This window comes from Camelina sativa, chromosome 20 (assembly GCF_030686135.1).
Source record: "Camelina sativa cultivar CO46 ecotype springtype chromosome 20, ASM3068613v1".
In the NCBI taxonomy this organism is placed as follows: domain Eukaryota; kingdom Viridiplantae; phylum Streptophyta; class Magnoliopsida; order Brassicales; family Brassicaceae; genus Camelina; species Camelina sativa.
This window is the reverse complement of record NC_141899.1, coordinates 25,731,600-25,751,176: the sequence shown is the minus strand read 5'-3', so window position 1 is coordinate 25,751,176 and position 19,577 is coordinate 25,731,600. Positions and strand designations below refer to the sequence as shown.

Genomic DNA, 19,577 nt, shown 5'->3' with positions numbered 1-19,577 from the left:
AATATTTTATCTTAAAAGAGGCCAAATATAATAGTCTATATATTAAAAAGTTAAATTTTTTAGCCCATTAATATTTGTTAAAATAAGAGTGATGATGTGGCAGCACCAGGAGTGAGGAAAGGTAACTTTATATATATAGATTTTAATAGATATTTTATTTTCAAAATCAGATAACTAATTAATGTTTTTACTTATGTCAAAAAGAAAAATAATTTCTTTTTTTACAATACATAATTCAATATATGCATATAATTAAATGATAAATATAGAAAATAACAACTAAATGAATATCAAAAAGACTCTTTTGAGCTGATTTCTTGACAAAAAAAAAATATATCAAAAAGAGTAGAAAATGAAAGTAATTAACAATAATGCATCATTTATTATTTTTTAATACAGAAAGATTATACATAATAGTTTAAGGCCTGATAGATAAAGTTCCTTAATGGATCGGATATCCAGATACTTGTGAAAAAATTTGGATATCTTGGATATTGAGATCCAATATACTTTTTTTTCCACTGTTCTCTCCAGAAAAAAAAACGCTAAGACCCCCAATTTAATGACGCGATGTTGGCTAAGCAGTATTGGCGTCTGATTCAGTATCCGACATCATTAATAGCACAAGTGATGAGAAGCAGATATTTTAGGAATCAACATCCTTTAAAGGCCAAAAAACCATATTCTCCCTCGTTTGCTTGGAGGAGTATCTTTTCAACTAAAGGTTTAGTGGAACAAGGGGCACGGTGGGCGATAGGCTCTGGTTGTATTGTCTCGGTTCGGAGAGATCCTTGGGTACCGGATCACCAACCTAGACCAGCTAATGGTCGAGGGAATTATTACATCCCAACTTAATGGTAAATCATTTGATTAATCCAATTACTAAGAATTGGCATTTGCCTATCCTTCAGGAATTCATGGATCCAGAGGATATTCCGATTATTCAGAGTATGGTCGTTAGTAAGTCTTTCAAACCCGATCGCTTGATTTGGCATTACACTAAATCAGGTAGGTACTCTGTCAAAACAGGTTATCGGTTAGCGCGCGAACTAATAAAGGAGGTTGAACTTGGTCCGACATTTATGGCGCTTAAGGCTTAGGCTTGGAATCTTGATGTTCCCCCTAAGGTTCAGCATTTTTTCTGGCAGATTGCTTCTGGTACTCTCCATGTACTGGAGCGGCTCACTCATCGGGGTGTATGGTGTGTTACTAGGTGTAAACGTTGTGAGTCGGCGGTGGAATCAATCAATCATGCACTCTTTGCATGCCCTCGATCACGTAGAATATGGGATTTGTCTCCGGTGTCGCTTATACCAGATGGCTTTCCCTATGATTCTGTATATTCGAATTTAGATATTATTTTCTGGAGGAGTTCTTCCCAATCGGGGGCTTCGGATTGTGGTTCTCATTTATCGTGGATTTTATGGTTGATTTGGAAAGATAGGAATAAAAAAAAATTTCCAGGGGACAGAGGCTGAGCCATCCTAGGTCATTAATCAGGCGGCTATCGATAAATTATTTTGGGATGAAGTTAAGTCTTTCTCAGCGGATTCTCAGGGTTCGTTGCCCTTGGAGGCTCGGGATTCTCTACCCCGGTGCCAAGTTGATGGGTCATGGAAAGCTTCAGATCCTTTTGTGGGCCTCGGTTGGTGGTTTTTTGATAGTGAGGATAAGACGATTTCCCTGGGAGCACGATGTCATCGACGGAGCCCTTCCCCCCTTCACTCGGAGTTACAAGCTTTGATTTGGGCGATGGAGTCTATTCTTCAAGAGGGTTTTGACTGTCAACATTTTGAGACGGATTGTGCTGAGTTAGTCGCGATGGTACAATCCCATGACGAATGGCCGGGCTTTTCCAATCTTCTGGATTAATTCAGCTTGCTCATATCTTCTTTCCCTTCCTTCTCGCTCATCAGAATTGCGCGTACGTCAAATGTGAGGGCTGATTGTCTTGCTCGTTTTTCACGTTCTTTAATTTCTGAAACTTCTTTTGTAAACTCTTATCCTCCGGTTTGGGCAACCAACCTCGGATTCATTTTCTAGTTATATGTTTGGTTGATAAAAAAAAAATGCTAAGACCCCCAAATCTTCAGGATCTCTTCTTTTAAAGTTTACGCATCATTGTGACAGCCAAATAGGAGGAAGATAACGTAAAGGGCTAAAAGCCATCATAGATCTAACAGATGGAGTATGAGGAAGGATGGTGGTGGAGAAGGATGATAAAGGCTAGTGGTGGAGGAGAAGAAATACTGTTTGATTTTTTTGTCGGGTGCCATCGGGAGTGAAAAGACATGTTATTTATTTAATTTTTTTTTTTGCTGTTAACGAGAGAACTAGGTAACAACCCACACAATATGCAGGATAAATCTATACAAATAAGTGAAGTGACCTTAGTGCAGTGGCAGGAGGTAAGTCCATTTGTAGAAGGCACCATCACACCCGGGATCGAGTCCCGGCTCCTACGAATGTAGGAATTTGGTTAATGGGCCGGCTAGTTGTGGCCCAATAGTTGAAAGAAAAAAATCTATACAAATAAATTAGAGTTATGAGTAAAATTATTTTCTGGGATCTAAAATTCATTTGTGTAAAAGCAAAATATATAACTAAGTTTTTTATTTTGTTTAAATTTACTTTTATTTTGAATATGTTTCACCCGTGAAATATTATACCAATAATATTTAATTAGTCAATCCCTTATACTAATTATTATCGTGATAATTTAATTTTTGAATTTTAAATATGTGGATAGTAATCAGATTTTTAATAGGTGAATAATTTCTGGTTCTAAAAATGTTTTCAATCTAATAATTATATATTTTAATAATTAAATATGTTATAAGAACGATTCATATATATTTGAAAATTGAAATATTTTGTTAGATGTTTGATTTTTTAAATTATTTAAAAGGAATATTCCTTAATCATTCAATGGTAATTATATGTAATTATCCATAAAAATGAGAGCAATAAATTCATTGGTGTCTCGAGCTCTCTAACAATGACACATCAGCATTTTCTTGTGAATGCTTATCTATTAATATATAGGGGACGTGAGAGATTAGGACTCCGATTGGGAGAGGTTCTAAAAGTTTTAAATTTAATTTAAAACTAGGTACCAACCCGCATTATGTGCAGGATAAATCGATTTAAATAAAATATTATGAGTAAAACTATTATTTGAGATTTAAGATTCCTTTGTAGTTTGTATAAAACAAAATATGTAAGTGAAGGTTTTTTTGTTTATTCAAATTTGTGTTTATTTTCTGTAAAATACATTTCACCTGTGAAATATTTGAACTTAAAAAGGAATTTTGAAACGACCGACTCTTTTTTTTATAATAAATAAATAATAAATATAATATAATAAAATAAACTACAACTAGTGGTCCCATACCCACTAGCCACCTAACCACAAACACAACCATCAGCGGAAATACAATACCAACATCCAATAAATAATAATCCAATAAATATAAATAACCAATATCTAGAACGTCAACAATATCCAATAATCAAATAACAGAAATCATAGAACCAGCAACCTAGCAATGTTCTAATGACTCAACTCTAGCAACCTAGCAAAGCCAGACAACATAAAACCGAGTCCCTAAAACATCCTCCTCTTCATTGCCTGGATTCCACGATCACACTTTGCCTTTACCTGCACCACAAACACATATTGCAATGCATGAGTATTTTATAAACACTCAGTAAGGCAATCCTTCCATCTACTGGGCTATACACACAAGCAATAGAGTATCAATAACCAACACACAACAATCAATAAACGACCATAACAAACCAGGACTTAGCATCGACCGACACCACACATGCATCGACCGATGCCAAATGGGGAAGCATCGATCGACACAGAAGCTGCATCGACCGATGCAAGTGTAACTTGCATCGACCGATACCCAGTCTGCATCGACCGACGCATGCTCGACGCAACACGAAAACCCTAGAGTTTTACGCGCCGTGCTCGCACTTGCATCGACCGATGCATGATATGCATCGATCGACGCAACGTCGAGCACCGTGATTTCCCCAAAGCTTCTCGCCGGATTTCGTTCCTACAACCACAGAAACTCATTCCCAAGCCACAAGAAAGCTTCCTAACGCCCATACCAACAATCTAACAAGTCTATCAACACCAAACAAGCAAGTTAAAGGTTCCTCTAGCTTAGATAAGCCATGGTCATGCACTTACCTGTGCCAAGACGAATCTGAACAACAAACAAGCAAGACACGCTTCTAGGAAGCTCTTACAACAATCCCAGCTACAGATCTCACCAAGAAACGCCTCAAATCTCCAGAAAACACCAAGAACTTTCAGGAACTCTTTCTCCCTTCTCTTTTCTCTCAAAAACGGCTACACGCGTCTAATGAGACTAAAGACACGACCTAAGGGTTTTCCCTTTCTCTTCTGACCAAAACGCAGCGTTTGACTTAAGTCAAAACGCAGAGAATTGAACATGCATCGACCGATGCACCTCTTGCATCGACCGATGCAATCCCCTAAACCGGGATTTCGGTTCACGGATGTTACAATTCTCCCCCACCAAACTGGATTCGTCCTCGAATCCCGAACAACCATCAGCCAAGGACTCTTGTGCGACCATCTCCACGGCCCGCACTCCTCCGACTGATCTACAGAAGGTCACCTCTAGGCGATAGACTCACGCTCCAGGCGTCATTTGCTCTTGACTTTTTGGACCTTCCTTTACTCATAGGCCTAAACCTTGAGTTTTTATTGGCTCCTCATCAGACCTAAGTCTGCATGCCAAAAGATATAAGGAAAAGTCCAAACTCGTCTCTCGGATTGCCGCCCTACAGCGCGCCCCCGGATCGTCATCCGAAGTCGATATACCAACCATATTCCCAAGCCACAAAGTCTCTGAATATGGCAGTACTAGGAGAACCTAAGTCCCCCAAGAGTCGCGAGCAAACAATTCTGAACACGTCTGAGTCCTATCCCTATCCAGGTTTCCTTCCCGTGGCTCGCGTAAAACATCTCAATGTCCTACCAACCACATATCCCCTCACCGGGATACCCCATGACCACACAAGGATCATATACACGCCACAAGGGCCGCCACAAAGGCCAACAAAATGTCCTCACGAGGACCGCCACCAAGGCCAAACAAATGTCCTAAAAAGGACCGCCACCAAGGCCACTCGTCCCAAAGGACCGTCACAAAGACCATCTGTCCCGAAGGACCGTCACAAAGACCATCTGTCCCGAAGGACCGTCACAAAGACCATCTGTCCCGAAGGACCGTCACAAAGACCATCTGTCCCGAAGGACCGTCACAAAGACCATCTGTCCCGAAGGACCGTCACAAAGACACTCTGGCTAAACAGCCCGCCACAAAGGCCAACAAATGGCTAAAAGCCCGCCACAAAGGCCACACAATTTGGCTAAAAGCTCGCCACAAAGGCTACACAATGTCTAACAAGACCGCCACACACAGGCACTCTGACTCGAAAGTCCGCCACAAAGGCCACACAATTTCTAACAAGACCGCCACACACAGGCACTCTGACTCGAAAGTCCGCCACAAAGGCACAAAAGCCCCTCCAAGGCTTCCCACCGCTAAAATGGACAAATTCTGACTCCCGCAAAACTTTCCATATTTAGCACTTTCCATTTTTTGAAACTTTCCACTTTTGGAAACTTCTCTTCACAACCCCGCCTCACGGAAACTTTGTACCCCAAACACCACCTCATCTTGTTACTGAGTCGCACAACCAACCACCCCAAGCGACCGAGTAACAAGAGAGATGGGCTGGAATACTCCATTCCCGCTCCAGCCACGGATTACAGATGGGACCAGGCTAAACAAGCTCAAGTCGCGGCTTGCTTCTCATACCACTTCTTGAACCTTGCCTTCATCTTTGCCTCAGGCTCCCAAGTCTGCTCCTCAACACCATCACAGTCCCACAGGACTCTCATCAAAGGAATCTTCTTCTTCCGAAGTTCCTTGATCCTCCTCTCGAGAACCCTCACTGGTCTCGCCTCCACAGTCATGTTAGGCTGAAGATCCTCACGAATCTTAGCCAACACCTGCTCACCCTCACGGAGACACTTCCGCAACATAGACACATGGAAAACCTTATGGAATGCACGCATAACCTCAGGTAACTCCAATCTATATGCTACTGGTCCAACCCGCTCAATCACTCTGAATGGACCCATATACCTTGGACTCAACTTAGTCTCTGACAATGACCTGTTCGGACCCCGCAACATGGCCATCTTGAGGTACACTCTGTCTCCTACCTGAAACTCAAGATCTCTCCTCCTCCTATCAGCATAACTCCTTTGTCTATCCTGAGCCTCTTTCATGTTCAGCTTGAGAACCCGAATCTTCTCTGAGGTCTCCTGAACAAAACTAGCACCAAACATGCTCCTCTCCCCCCACCTGAGTCCAGCATAATGGTGTACGACATGGCCTCCTATACAAAGCCTCATAAGGAACCATCTTAATACTCGCCTGATAACTGTTGTTGTAAGCAAACTCTACCAGGTTCAGGTGATCTGCCCAATGGCCACCCCAATCCAACACACACATCCTCAGCAAATCCTCCAGCGTCTGGATCGTCCTCTCAGACTGTCCATCTGTCTGGGGATGATAAGCTGTACTCATATGCACCTTAGTGCCCATCTCTGCCTGAAATGCCTTCCAGAACACCGAATTGAACTTGGAATCTCTGTCAGACACAATGCTCGCTGGCACCCCATGCAATCTGACTATCTCCCTCACATACTTCTTAGTCAAGACCGCTGCTCCATCAGTCTTCTTAATGGCCAGAAAATGTGCTGACTTAGTCAACCAGTCCACAATGACCCAAATAGCATCAAAAGTCCGTGACACTGGCAATCCTACCACAAAATCCATGGTGATCATATCCCACTTCCACTCAGGAATGGGTAAACTCTTCAGTAACCCGCCAGGAACCTGATGCTCAGCCTTCACTAGCTGACACACATCACACCTCGAAACCCAACTCGCTACATCCTTCTTCATCCCGACCCAATGATAGTACCTCTTGAGATCACGGTACATCTTAGTCGCTCCTGGATGAATATATAACTTGCTCGCATGAGCCTCTCTCAGAATCTCCTGTCTCAACTCCTCATCCTTGGGCACAGAAACCCGACCGTGCACCAAGATAGTACCATTATCTGAGACCTGATACTCGGAATCCACATCCTTAGAGGCATTCAAAAGCCCCAAATCCTTCTCCTGAGCCAACCGCACTCTACTCAGAAGATCTGCTCTATCTACTGCTTCCAAACCCAACGGTTCCTGTGCAACAGCACACAAGCTCAAAGCACTAATCTCCCTTACCAGAGACTCCAACTCCTGCTCCTGATCCGAAGCTACCCTCTTCCGACTCAGAGCATCTGCAACCGTGTTTGCCTTACCAGGATGATAGGCTATCTCCAAATCATAATCTGCCACAAGCTCCATCCACCGCCTCTGTCTCAAATTCAGCTCAGGCTGAGTGAATATATACTTCAGGCTCTTATGATCTGTAAACACCTGTACCTTTGCACCATAAAGATAAGATCTCCAAATCTTCAGGGCAAAAACTACAGCACCCATCTCCAAGTCATGAGTAGGATAGTTGCCTTCATGCACCCGCAACTGCCGAGAAGCATAGGCAATCAGCTTCCCATGCTGCATCAGAACACACCCCAAACCAACTCTAGATGCATCTGTATAAACCACATAGGGTTCTCCCTGCTCAGGCAAAGCCAACACTGGCGCAGTAGTCAACATCTCCTTCAGGCTTGCAAAGCCTTCCTCACACTCTTCTGACCAGACAAAAGGAACATCCTTCCCTGTCAACTTAGTCATAGGACGTGCTCTGCTTGCAAACCCCTGCACAAATCTCCTGTAGTATCCTGCCAAACCAAGGAAACTCCTGATCTCTGTGGCATTCTGCGGTCTAGGCCAATCCCTGATAGCCTGAATCTTCTCTGGATCTACAGAAACCCCCTCTGCAGAAACAATGTGACCCAGAAAGCCCATCTCACGCTGCCAAAAACTACACTTGCTCAACTTAGCAAACAACTTCTGCTCCCGCAGCTTCTCGATAACTGCCCTCAAATGCACTGCATGCTCCTCAGGACTCTTAGAATAAACCAGGATATCGTCGATGAAAATGATGACAGATATATCCAGAAACTCCTGAAACACACTGTTCATCAATCTCATAAACGCTGCTGGTGCATTAGTCAGTCCAAAAGGCATCACCACAAACTCATAATGCCCATACCTAGTCCTGAAAGCAATCTTCCTCACATCTGCCTCATCTATCGGTATCTGATGATAACCCGATGCCAGATCTACCTTGGAGAACCAAGTAGCACCCCTCAACTGATCCAACAACTCATCGATCCTAGGAAGAGGATACTTGTTCTTCACAATGACCCGGTTCAAACCCCGATAATCAATACACAACCTGAAACTTCCATCCTTCTTCTTCACAAACAACACTGGCGCTCCCCACGGTGATACACTAGGACGGATGAATCCCTTACTCAACAAATCCTCTAGCTGCTTCTTCAGCTCTGCCATCTCTGCTGGAGCCATCCTGTAAGGAGCCTTGGATAACGGCATCGTCCCTGGTTCTAGTTCAATGGTGAAAGGATCCGACCGAGATGGTGGTAATTCCTGCAAAGACTGAAACACATCCTCAAACTCCTCCACTACCGGAATACCGCTAACCGTAGACTTTCCCACTGACTCTGGCATAGATATAGTAACCAAATAAGCCTCACGGCCCTTCTCGATCACGAGACTCCCCGAAGTCGGTCTAATACCCTGGAATACCAACTTCCCTCATGAACGCTCAAACTCCACTCTACCCCGATGGCAATCCAAATGCACCCTATACCGATGCAACCAATCCATCCCGAGAATAACGTCATACAGCTCCACTGGACTGATAAGCAAATCTGCTGGCCAGGACTCTCCTGCGATCTGAATATCAATTCCTCTAACCCGTCCAATCACTCTCAGGAACTCACCTCCCGCAACCCTGACAACTCCTGCACGCTCTCCAGGATCCCCGCTGATCCCCGCACACTCTGCACACTCTGGAGTAATGAAGCTATGCGAAGCTCCAGAATCAAACATAACGTGGGACTTAAACCCGCCCACCAACAAGGTCCCTACACAAACCTCATGTGTTGAGAACCTAACACTTTATCACAGGAAACATATACAATCTGAACCTACTAAAATTCACCAAGTTAAAGTACCAGAAAATATACCTGTGATCGCCCCGGCACTGGTTCCACCAGTCTCAGCTGTCGTGTAAACCCGTGGCGCCTGCTCAATCCGTGCCACCTGCTGACCTCCAGGCTGCACCTGCTGCAACGCTGCCACTGCTGCCGGCTGCAACTTGGGACAAAAAGGCCTGATGTGCCCTGTCTCCCTACAGTGATAACATACCCGTGGTCCTGTCGACGGAACACTCCTCTTGGGACAACTAGCAACCCTGTGATCTCTGCTCCCACAACCGAAGCAACCTGCTCCACTCGGCTTCTGCGTAGCCTCCCACTTTCTCTTGGTTCCCTGAGCATGCCTACCGCCCCTGCTAGAACCACCCTGCTGCTGAGCCTTACTAGGCTGAACTGCTGGAGTAACCGACACTGACTGTGCCCGGATATCCTCCTCAATCTCTGCTGCAGTCTCAACCAGCTCTGCACGCGTAGCATAATACCTCCCTCTATAGTGAACTCTCAAATCATCCCGTAGAGCCCTCATAAACCTCCTGACCTGAGCCTCCTCAGACTCCATGGCCCGACCCCCATAACATAGAAGTCGACTGAACTCCAAGTCCAGCTCCCGCACTGACCGTGTCCCCTGAGACAACTGAAGGAACTGCACCTCCAAACGATCCAATGCCTCTCTAGGAAAATACTTGCGGTTGAACTCCAAAACGAAGTCAGCCCAAGTCATCTCCCGCTGCACCCTCCTAGCAGCCACAGATCTCCACCACAACTCAGCATCACCACTCAAAAAGTAGACCCCTATGTCCACCCAGAACTCCTCAGGACATCTCAGAGTATGGAAGTTACGTTCCACTCTCGTCCTCCACGCATCCGCAGCAGTAGGATCTACACCTCCCGAAAACTGCTCGGTACGCAACCGACCCATCTCTGTCAAAATGCTGAGATAACGAGCATGGACCCCCGCATCCGCAGCCACTGGCTGCCGCTCCTCCGCCACCACTGGTGGCACTACCTGAGCCTGAGCCGGTACCACTGGTGGTAACCGCTCTAACAACTGTGCTAGCAAAGCCGCAACGTCAACACCAGGGACTCCACCCGCCGGGACCCCCACACCCGGGACCCTAGCATCACCGGCCACTGGAGCATCAACACCGCCCCCTCCTGCCACACTCACGGAATCCCCCGGAACACCCTGCGACTCACGAACACCCTCAGCTGTCACACTCTGGTCTTCGGTCTCACTAACCACTGGGGCTCTGCCCCTACCACGACCACGTCCGCGACCACGTCCGCGTCCACGACCTCGACCAGCCACAGCATCCTCTCTAACCATCTGCACTACCATGAACAGAAGGCTAAGCAAACAATTTCTATTATAACACAGAAACATAAACTCACCGTGGAATCACACACTCGGCTCGAAGAGGATGTTCTAGGACTCCATGCCACCCACAATTGACTAACTCACATAATCAATCAAGCATGCAAATCCCAAACATCTACAACAGAAACCTAGTGAACCCAAACCTAGAACCGTAAGGGCTCTGATACCAAAATGAAACGACCGACTCTTTTTTTTTTAATAAATTATTAATAAATATAATATAATAAAATAAACTACAACTAGTGGTCCCATACCCACTAGCCACCTAACCACAAACACAACCATCAGCGGAAATACAATACCAACATCCAATAAATAATAATCCAATAAATATAAATAACCAATATCCAGAACATCAACAATATCCAATAATCAAATAACAGAAATCATAGAACCAGCAACCTAGCAATGTTCTAATGACTCAACTCTAGCAACCTAGCAAAGCCAGACAACATAAAACCGAGTCCCTAGAACATCCTCCTCTTCATTGCCTGGATTCCACGATCACACTTTGCCTTTACCTGCACCACAAACACATATTGCAATGCATGAGTATTTTATAAACACTCAGTAAGGCAATCCTCCCATCTACTGGGCTATACACACAAGCGATAGAGTATCAATAACCAACACACAACAATCAATAAACGACCATAACAAACCAGGACTTAGCATCGACCGACACCACACATGCATCGACCGATGCCAAATGGGGAAGCATCGATCGACACAGAAGCTGCATCGACCGATGCAAGTGTAACTTGCATCGACCGATACCCAGTCTGCATCGACCGACGCATGCTCGACGCAACACGAAAACCCTAGAGTTTTACGCGCCGTCCTCGCACTTGCATCGACCGATGCATGATATGCATCGATCGACGCAACGTCAAGCACCGTGATTTCCCCGAAGCTTCTCGCCGGATTTCGTTCCTACAACCACAGAAACTCATTCCCAAGCCACAAGAAAGCTTCCTAACGCCCATACCAACAATCTAACAAGTCTATCAACACCAAACAAGCAAGTTAAAGGTTCCTCTAGCTTAGATAAGCCATGGTCATGCACTTACCTGTGCCAAGACGAATCTGAACAACAAACAAGCAAGACACGCTTCTAGGAAGCTCTTACAACAATCCCAGCTACAGATCTCACCAAGAAACGCCTCAAATCTCCAGAAAACACCAAGAACTTTCAGGAACTCTTTCTCCCTTCTCTTTTCTCTCAAAAACGGCTACACGCGTCTAATGAGACAAAAGACACGACCTAAGGGTTTTCCCTTTCTCTTCTGACCAAAACGCAGCGTTTGACTTAAGTCAAAACGCAGAGAATTGAACATGCATCGACCGATGCACCTCTTGCATCGACCGATGCAATCCCCTAAACTGGGATTTCGGTTCACGGATGTTACAAATTTTAAGGTGGTGTAGAAAATTTTGATATCTTTTTGTGTTTCTAAAAGTCAAATTCACATATTTTATGTTTCACATTATTATCTATATCACTATACCATTAAATAGATAAAGCAATATTTTTAACTAACTGAATTACTTTAAACTAATCCTAAGTTTAAAAATACAATGAGAAAAATCATAAAAGTGAGAATTAAATTAATAGTTTTTTTCTTGTTTGTGAAATGTAATTTACCTTTAATAAATAAATAGGTTATAAAAATGATAATTAAGTATATTTTTGAATTTAACAGTTGATTAAATCTTTCATTTTAAAAAACTAATAGAAAAAAACATGGGAGATTCTCAAAAATAACACTAAAATAAGTTTTTCCAAATTTAGCACAACATCTCTAAAATTTCAAAAATAGCACCAATTAATCTTTCAAAATTAAATCCTAAATTCAAAAAACTAAACCCTACCCCTCAAAACTATACCCTAAATATGAAATTGAGAACCCAAACCTAAAAAAAATTCTAAAAATTAATTTTAAATATTTTAATGTGTTAAATAGTGTTATTTTTGAAAATTTATGAAATATGTGTTACAGTTGTCCATAGAACTTGGTTTAGTGCTATTTTAGGGTATTTCTCAAAAAACATTGACTCATAATATTTCAGTGACATATTTATGTAAATAACAATGAGAAGTAAATGCACTGATTAAAAAAGGACAAGAGCTCTATAAGCGCGACACCTCAGTTTTTTTGTGAGAGTGCTTCTCTATTAATATATAGGGGATCATAAAAGAAAAGAATTTACCAATCCTGCTTTTAGAACTTTATTTTTTTTTAAAGCTTATAAAGTTTAACTGCTCACTTTTATACATTGTACTTTGAAATTTTATTTTAAAAAGAAAAATAGAAAAAAGAATTCGAGTCACAATCAAAAATGAAAAACTAGTAAAACATAGATTTTGATTTTTCTTTGAAAATTGACAAAAACCAATAAAATCTGGATTCCCTAATTTTTATGAAAACTAATTTTTGCATAATCTTGATTTTGCTTTAAAGCTGTTTTTATGTTTTTTTTCTTGTATTTTTGTAAACTTTATTTTTATAAATTCATTATGTTGCCACATAAATTTATTCTTAGTAAAATTTATATTTATGAAAAACATAAAATAAAAATAATAGTCACAGTTTCTATAGTTTTTGTTACCAATCGTATTTTAAAAAATAAACCTTTTACAGTTTAAGTTTCTACAGCAAAAGTTTCCACAATCAAAGCATCCATAACCACAAGTAACGGCCGTTATCAATCTGGGTCAGTTGGTGTAGTGTGAAGCAGAGATAGTTAAACAAATATAAATTATAAACAAAAGTAGAGCCTATAGGACAATTGGCCTATTAGGTCAGTTGGTTAGAGCGTCGTACTAATAAATAACACATTTTTTTTCCTCTATCTTGTATCTTGGATGTATTATTTGTCCAAAGAACATAACAATAACATAAAAAGATGCCTCAAGCCTAATATGTTCCAAATTTACTTAGATCTTCGAATTATGAACCTGAACCTTAGGGTTTTTGCGATTTTATTTTGGTTATACATCGGGAGATTGTTCTACTCTTTATATCAAATTATTTTTGTCGGTAACTGATATCATATGGTTTGATATCGAGGTGATTAGAGGCATGTGTGTTTCGTTATATTTGTGGAAAAAAGATAGCTAGCTACATGAAGTATAGGTGAATACATGGTCACACATACCAAGTATACTATTGTATACTTAGAGTTGTCAATTGGTCTCTAAAACCATGGGCTTTTGGTCATTACCAAATTTAAAACGGTCAAATGAGCCTAAAACCAAATAAGCCCATTGATATATGGTCCAAACTAATTTGGACATGGGCTATCCAATAACCCTAAAAAATTAGGGTTTTTACAATTTGAGGGAAACTTTTTTTTTTCATTTTGCCGCTTCTCTCTTTCTCCTCTTTCACTCTCAGCCTCTCAGGCGATAATCGATTCTAAGTTTCTCTCTCAGGCGATAATCGATTTCGATTACTTCAAATCATCATTCATCTCGTCAATCGTCATCAAGCATCTCCTCTGCGGCTCTGCTTCTCGTGATATCGTCATCTCGATTTGTATAAGGTAATAACACTAGGGTTGTAAACGTACAGATTTGAGTTGATTTTGATTTTTCAGTTTCTGGGTTTACTCTAGTTACTGGGTTTGTGGGTTTTTCAGTTTCGATACTGGGTTTGATTTTGATTTTTCAGTTTCTGGGTTTACTCTAACACAAACGTACAGATTTGATTTTGATTTTGATACTTTGCTCTAGTCAGATTTTGATTCGAAAGGTTTTAGATTTGAGTTTAGTTTCTACTAAGGGTTTGTGGTGGTTTTACTTCTGAGTTTTTGATTGTTTTGGTTACACTCCTTACAAGTTTGTGTGTATTGGTTTCAGGTCCTGATCACTGCTACGGTTCACGGTTGATACACTGCTTCAAGGCTCCTGACCAAAATTCTGTCAAGGTATTGTTGTAGTGTCAGTATTCGATTATGATGAGCTTGTTATGATGACTTGATGAGTTTGTTATGTGTTATGTGTGCTTGTATTCGATAATGATGAGCTTGTTATGTGTTATGTGTGCTTGTTACAAGCTGCTTGTATAGTTGTATGTATTCGATAATGATGACTTGATGAGCTTGTTACAAGCTGCTTGTATAGTTGTATGTATTCGATAATGATGACTTGATGAGCTTGTTACAAGCTTCTTGTATAGTTGTATGTATTCGATAATGATGACTTGATGAGCTTGTTACAAGCTGCTTGTATAGTTGTATGTATTCGATAATGATGACTTGATAATCACTACACAAACCTGTTACAAGTAGTGTCAGTATTCAATTATGATGAGCTTGTTATGTGTTTGTGTTGATGAGCTTTTTATGTGTTTGAGTTCATTGTTTATGTGTATGTGTAATATAATGTGTATATAATATTAAAGGTGTTCATTGTCTCACGTTTTTTTATGTTCATTGTTTGTATATTTTTGAACAGATGGACAAAACACTGAGCTTGTGTGATGATAACTACATCGTGAGTGATAATGAATGGGATCGACATATGCTGGAAGAAGAAAACGATCTGGTGGAAGATGAAAACAATCCGGTGGAAGATGAAAACAATCCACTGGAAGATGAAAACAATCCGGTGGACGATGAATCTCTCATGGGTGAATCATCTCATGCTCAAGGGAAAAGAGGTAAACGTAGACATTCAAGGTGTTGGAAAAATTTAACTATAATTGGAGAGAAAGATAAAGATGATAAATATCATATTATATGCAACCACTGCAAGCATAATTATCACTTGAATCTGGATAAGAATGGAACAACTACTTTGCTTAGGCATATGAAAACTTGTTCCAAAACTCCTGGTAGTACTCCTAGTACTCATAGTCGAAAGATTGATATGATGGTGTTCCGTGAGTTGATTGTTGTTGCCATTATAGAGCATGATCTTCCTTACTCATTTGTTGAATATATAAGGATTAGGGAAGCTTTTGCATATGTCAATCCGAGTATTGAGTTTTGGAGTAGGTATACTGCAGTTGCTGATGTTATGAAAATTTTTGAGAAGGAGAAAAAAAAACTTAAGCAGATTTTGAGTGAAATTCCGGGTAGAGTTTGTTTTACAACTGATTTGTGGAGAGCTATAACCGTGGAAGGTTATATGTGTTTAACTGCACATTACATTGATGCAAATTGGAACTTGCAAGCCAAAATAATATCTTTTTGTGCTTTTCCTCCACCACATTCTGGTGTTGCATTGGGTATGAAGTTGATTGAGTTGTTGAAAGCTTGGGGGTTAGATAAGAAAGTATTTTTTATTACTGTAGACAATGCTTCATCGAATGATAATATGCAAGGAGTTGTAAAAAGGCAACTTAGAAAGGATTTGGTCTGTGGTGGAGAGTTTTTTCATGTAAGGTGTGTAGCTCATATTTTGAATCTTATAGATCAAGATGGGTTAGATCTGATAGAGAAAGCTTTAGATAAAATTAGGGAAAGTGTCAAGTTTGTGAGGATTTTAGAGTCTCGAGAACAGATGTTCCAAGGGTGTGTTGAAACTGTTGGGATTCATACTAAAGCTGGTCTTGTTATGGACATGAGAACACGTTGGAACTCAATCCATCTAATGTTGTCTAGAGCGATCCAGTTTAAAGATGTGCTGTGTAATCTTGCTGAAGTAGAGCCGAGTTATAAGTGGTTTCCGTCTGAATTGGAGTGGTCTAGAGCAGAGATTATATGCGAGTTCTTGAGGCCATTTGATGAAATAACAAAAATTCTTTCAGGCTCTAAATATTCTACAACGAATCTGTACTTTATGCAAGTTTGGAAAATTGAAAGTTGGCTTAGAGTTCATGCAACATCTGAGGATGAGACCATTTGTGAAATGGTGGATACCATGAAGCTGAAGTTTGACAAATATTGGAAAGACTACAGTGATATACTTGTGATTGCTGTTGTTTTGGATCCAAGGTTGAATTTGACTTGTTTAGAATACTGCTTTAGCACTTTAGATCCATCAACTAGCAAGTCTAAGGTTGATCACATCCGCAAGAAGATAGAAAAGCTGTATGGAGTTTATAAACAAGTACAGGAACCGTCTACTTCCATCCAATGTGCAAGCACTTATCTGTGCAAGAAATTGGTTAAGAGGTTTTGAGGAAATTAGTAAGTATACTAACTCTTATAACTTGATTTTGTTTTGTTATCTATGATTGAAGTGATGGTTCAGTGATAGTTTTGTTATGTTTTCATTTGATAGGTGGATCCGAGTTTCTTGAGGAAGATGAAGAAGAAAAAGAAGAAGAAGGAGAAGAAAGAGAAGAAGAAGGGGAGGAAGGAGAAGATGTAAGAAAGAGGATCAGAGTTACTTAGAACTTTAGAAGGTACTTTTTATAACTTGTCGATATTGTCTTTATAGATTGTCGATTTGTTAATATCATTGATCAGGATCTTATGTTTGTTTTCGTAGAAACTCTTGGTATTAGTGATTGCCTGATTGGAGATGAGGGGGAGATCAGATGGAGGGAAGAAAAAGCCAGTGATTACTTCAGCTATCGAGTACTAGTGTATTACTGTATTATGAATTTATGATTTTATGAGTTTATGAGATTATGACTTATGAGTGTATTATGAGATTATGAGTGTATTATGAGTTTATGAGATTATGAGATTATGAATTTATAAACCTTTAGCTTTATAATTATGAGTTTATAAATCTTTAGCTTTATAATTATGAGTTTATGAGATTATGAATTTTGCTTCAATCTGCAACCAATGGACAGACCAATTGGTCATGGTCCTATTTGGTTCGGACATATTTGGGTGTGGGTGTATTTGGGCCTTGACCATAAATGACCATAAATTGTATGTGTCCAAATGGACATGCCCATTTGGACATGGACAGACCAATTTACAACCCTATGTATACTCAACTACACGAAGTATATATATTACATGGTCACATGTATGAACTATATGACGTCATGTGGTCAACATCATAAACATACAATCTGCTACACTGATTGATTAATTCCGGTGAAGATTGGTGTTGACTCCGGCGTTGACAGAAAAAAAATTCTAAAATTAAAAATAAAAACTATGAAATTACTACATTTAATCATTTATGGTTTTTATTAATTAAAAATATTATATTCAATATCTAAATATTTTATATATATTTTTAATGTATTCATTCTTGGAGGATTTACAAAAATACCTCTTTCCCTATATCATTTTTCAAAAATACCCTTTTATGTTGTCCATTTTCAAAAATACTCCTTTTCTATATATAAAATAACTAAATTCTAAGCCTTAAACTCCAAATACTAAATCCTAACTCCTCAAAACTATATCCTAAATGTAAAATAGTGAATCCAAACATTTAAAAAAAAATTCTAAAAATTAAATTAATATTCTTATATTTAGTTAATTTTCAATTTTAAAGCTAAACTAATAGTTAAATAAAAATCACTAATAATTATTTTCAAGATATAATATAAAGGCGGGGCTTGGTTGGAACTTCAGGAACCATCTAGATCAAACAATCCTCCAGGGCTTGTGCATAGTCATTGAAGTCCGTTCTTCCATGATGGTCGAAGCGTTGGCAACTTTAACCGCGATTGAAGTTGCAATCGAATTGGATTTCACCCATCAATCTTTCGCCTCAGATTCGCAATTGCTAGTCAAGGCTGTTAATTTGAAGCTCCAACACAAGGATCTTCACAGGATTCTCCATGATATCTCCGTTCTTTCAAGGAATTTCTGTAGTTGCAATTTCACTTTTATTTCCAGAGAGTCGAACCAATTGGCCGATGGGCTTGCTAGAAACGCTTTGATATCCTCTTGTATTGGGCTTTAGTATCTTAATATAAAAACATCTCTTTGATAAAAAAAAAAGAGATATAATATAAAGGCATTTGCAAAAATACTCTTATTCTATACCTTTTTGCAAACATACCCTTAAATCAAATTTGCTAAAATGAATTTTTTTGTATTTTTATCTTTTATATATTAAAAGTAAATGTTGTGAATTTTATTGTTGTTGTTTATATGTTATTTTGAGTATGTAAATTTTAAAGTAAAGAGTATCTAAAATTTTGTATAACATTTACCATGCAAAATTTAGAGTAAAGAGTGATATACTCAATCTTTTGCATATTATTTTCTAATGAAAGTAGTTGAATTTGATTTTATTGATTTTGTAGTATTTAAATAATCTGATTATCAGAGATATATATATATATATATATATATATATATATATATATATATACCTTGAAAATAATTATAAATGATTCTCTATCTTGAAAATAATTATAAATGAATTTTTCTATCTTGAAAATAATTATAAATGATTTTTATTTAACTATTTACTTTAGGTTGAAAAATACTAGTGACTAATTATAAGAATGAATATATTAGAGATATATAAAAAATATGAATCATGAAAAACCATAATTTATTTAGTATAATAATTTATTATTTTTAATTTTAATTTTTTAAAATTTAAAATATTTTTTTTTGTCAGTGTTGGTCAACGCCAAAGTCAACGTCGGTCTGAGCCGGAGTTAGTCAACCGATGTACTAGATTATATGTTTATGGTGTTGACCGCATAATGTCATATAGTTCATGCATGTGGTCATGTAATACATATAATTCGTGTAGTTAATTATACAATAGTATACTTGGCATGTGTTATCATGCATTCTCCCATATTTCATGTAGCTAAGCATCTTTTTCCTATATTTATCGTAGTCTGTAGATCTGAAGCAGTTTAGATGATTTTGATTAATTTTAAGCTACTTATCATTAGTTTTATGTATGTTTCATGTTTGACTAATCGAAGCAATTTGTTTTGTTTGTTTTGGCTAATCGAAGCAATTTGTTTTGTTTGTTTCTATCCAGAGTTGAGATTCTACATTTTCTTATTGCATGTTTGTTATGATTCTAATGGATGATGATGATTT

The 19,577-nt window shown here is 39.3% G+C and overlaps 1 protein-coding gene across 1 annotated transcript; it reads left to right on the top strand.

Annotated features, from left to right (window-relative positions):
- Nucleotides 1–570: 570 nt before the first annotated feature.
- Nucleotides 571–18,468, top strand: LOC147919356 (uncharacterized). Its single transcript, XM_087503940.1, has 9 exons — nt 571–795; nt 912–1,008; nt 14,036–14,183; nt 14,280–14,372; nt 14,480–14,567; nt 15,097–16,760; nt 16,870–16,879; nt 17,058–17,168; nt 18,112–18,468. Exons 1-9 carry the CDS (start codon nt 571–573, stop codon nt 18,466–18,468), a joined length of 2,793 nt encoding a protein of 930 aa, XP_087360066.1.
- Nucleotides 18,469–19,577: the final 1,109 nt, after the last annotated feature.

What these genes read in the sequence shown, in the direction of transcription:
- LOC147919356 (XM_087503940.1), top strand. Translation starts at nt 571, where the DNA reads ATGTTGGCTAAGCAGTATTGGCGTCTGATTCAGTATCCGACATCATTA. An exon ending in GTCATCTCGATTTGTATAAG is followed by an intron (nt 14,184 to 14,279) that starts GTAATAACACTA and finishes TGGGTTTTTCAG; the next exon opens with TTTCGATACTGGGTTTGATT. An exon ending in CTGACCAAAATTCTGTCAAG is followed by an intron (nt 14,568 to 15,096) that starts GTATTGTTGTAG and finishes ATTTTTGAACAG; the next exon opens with ATGGACAAAACACTGAGCTT.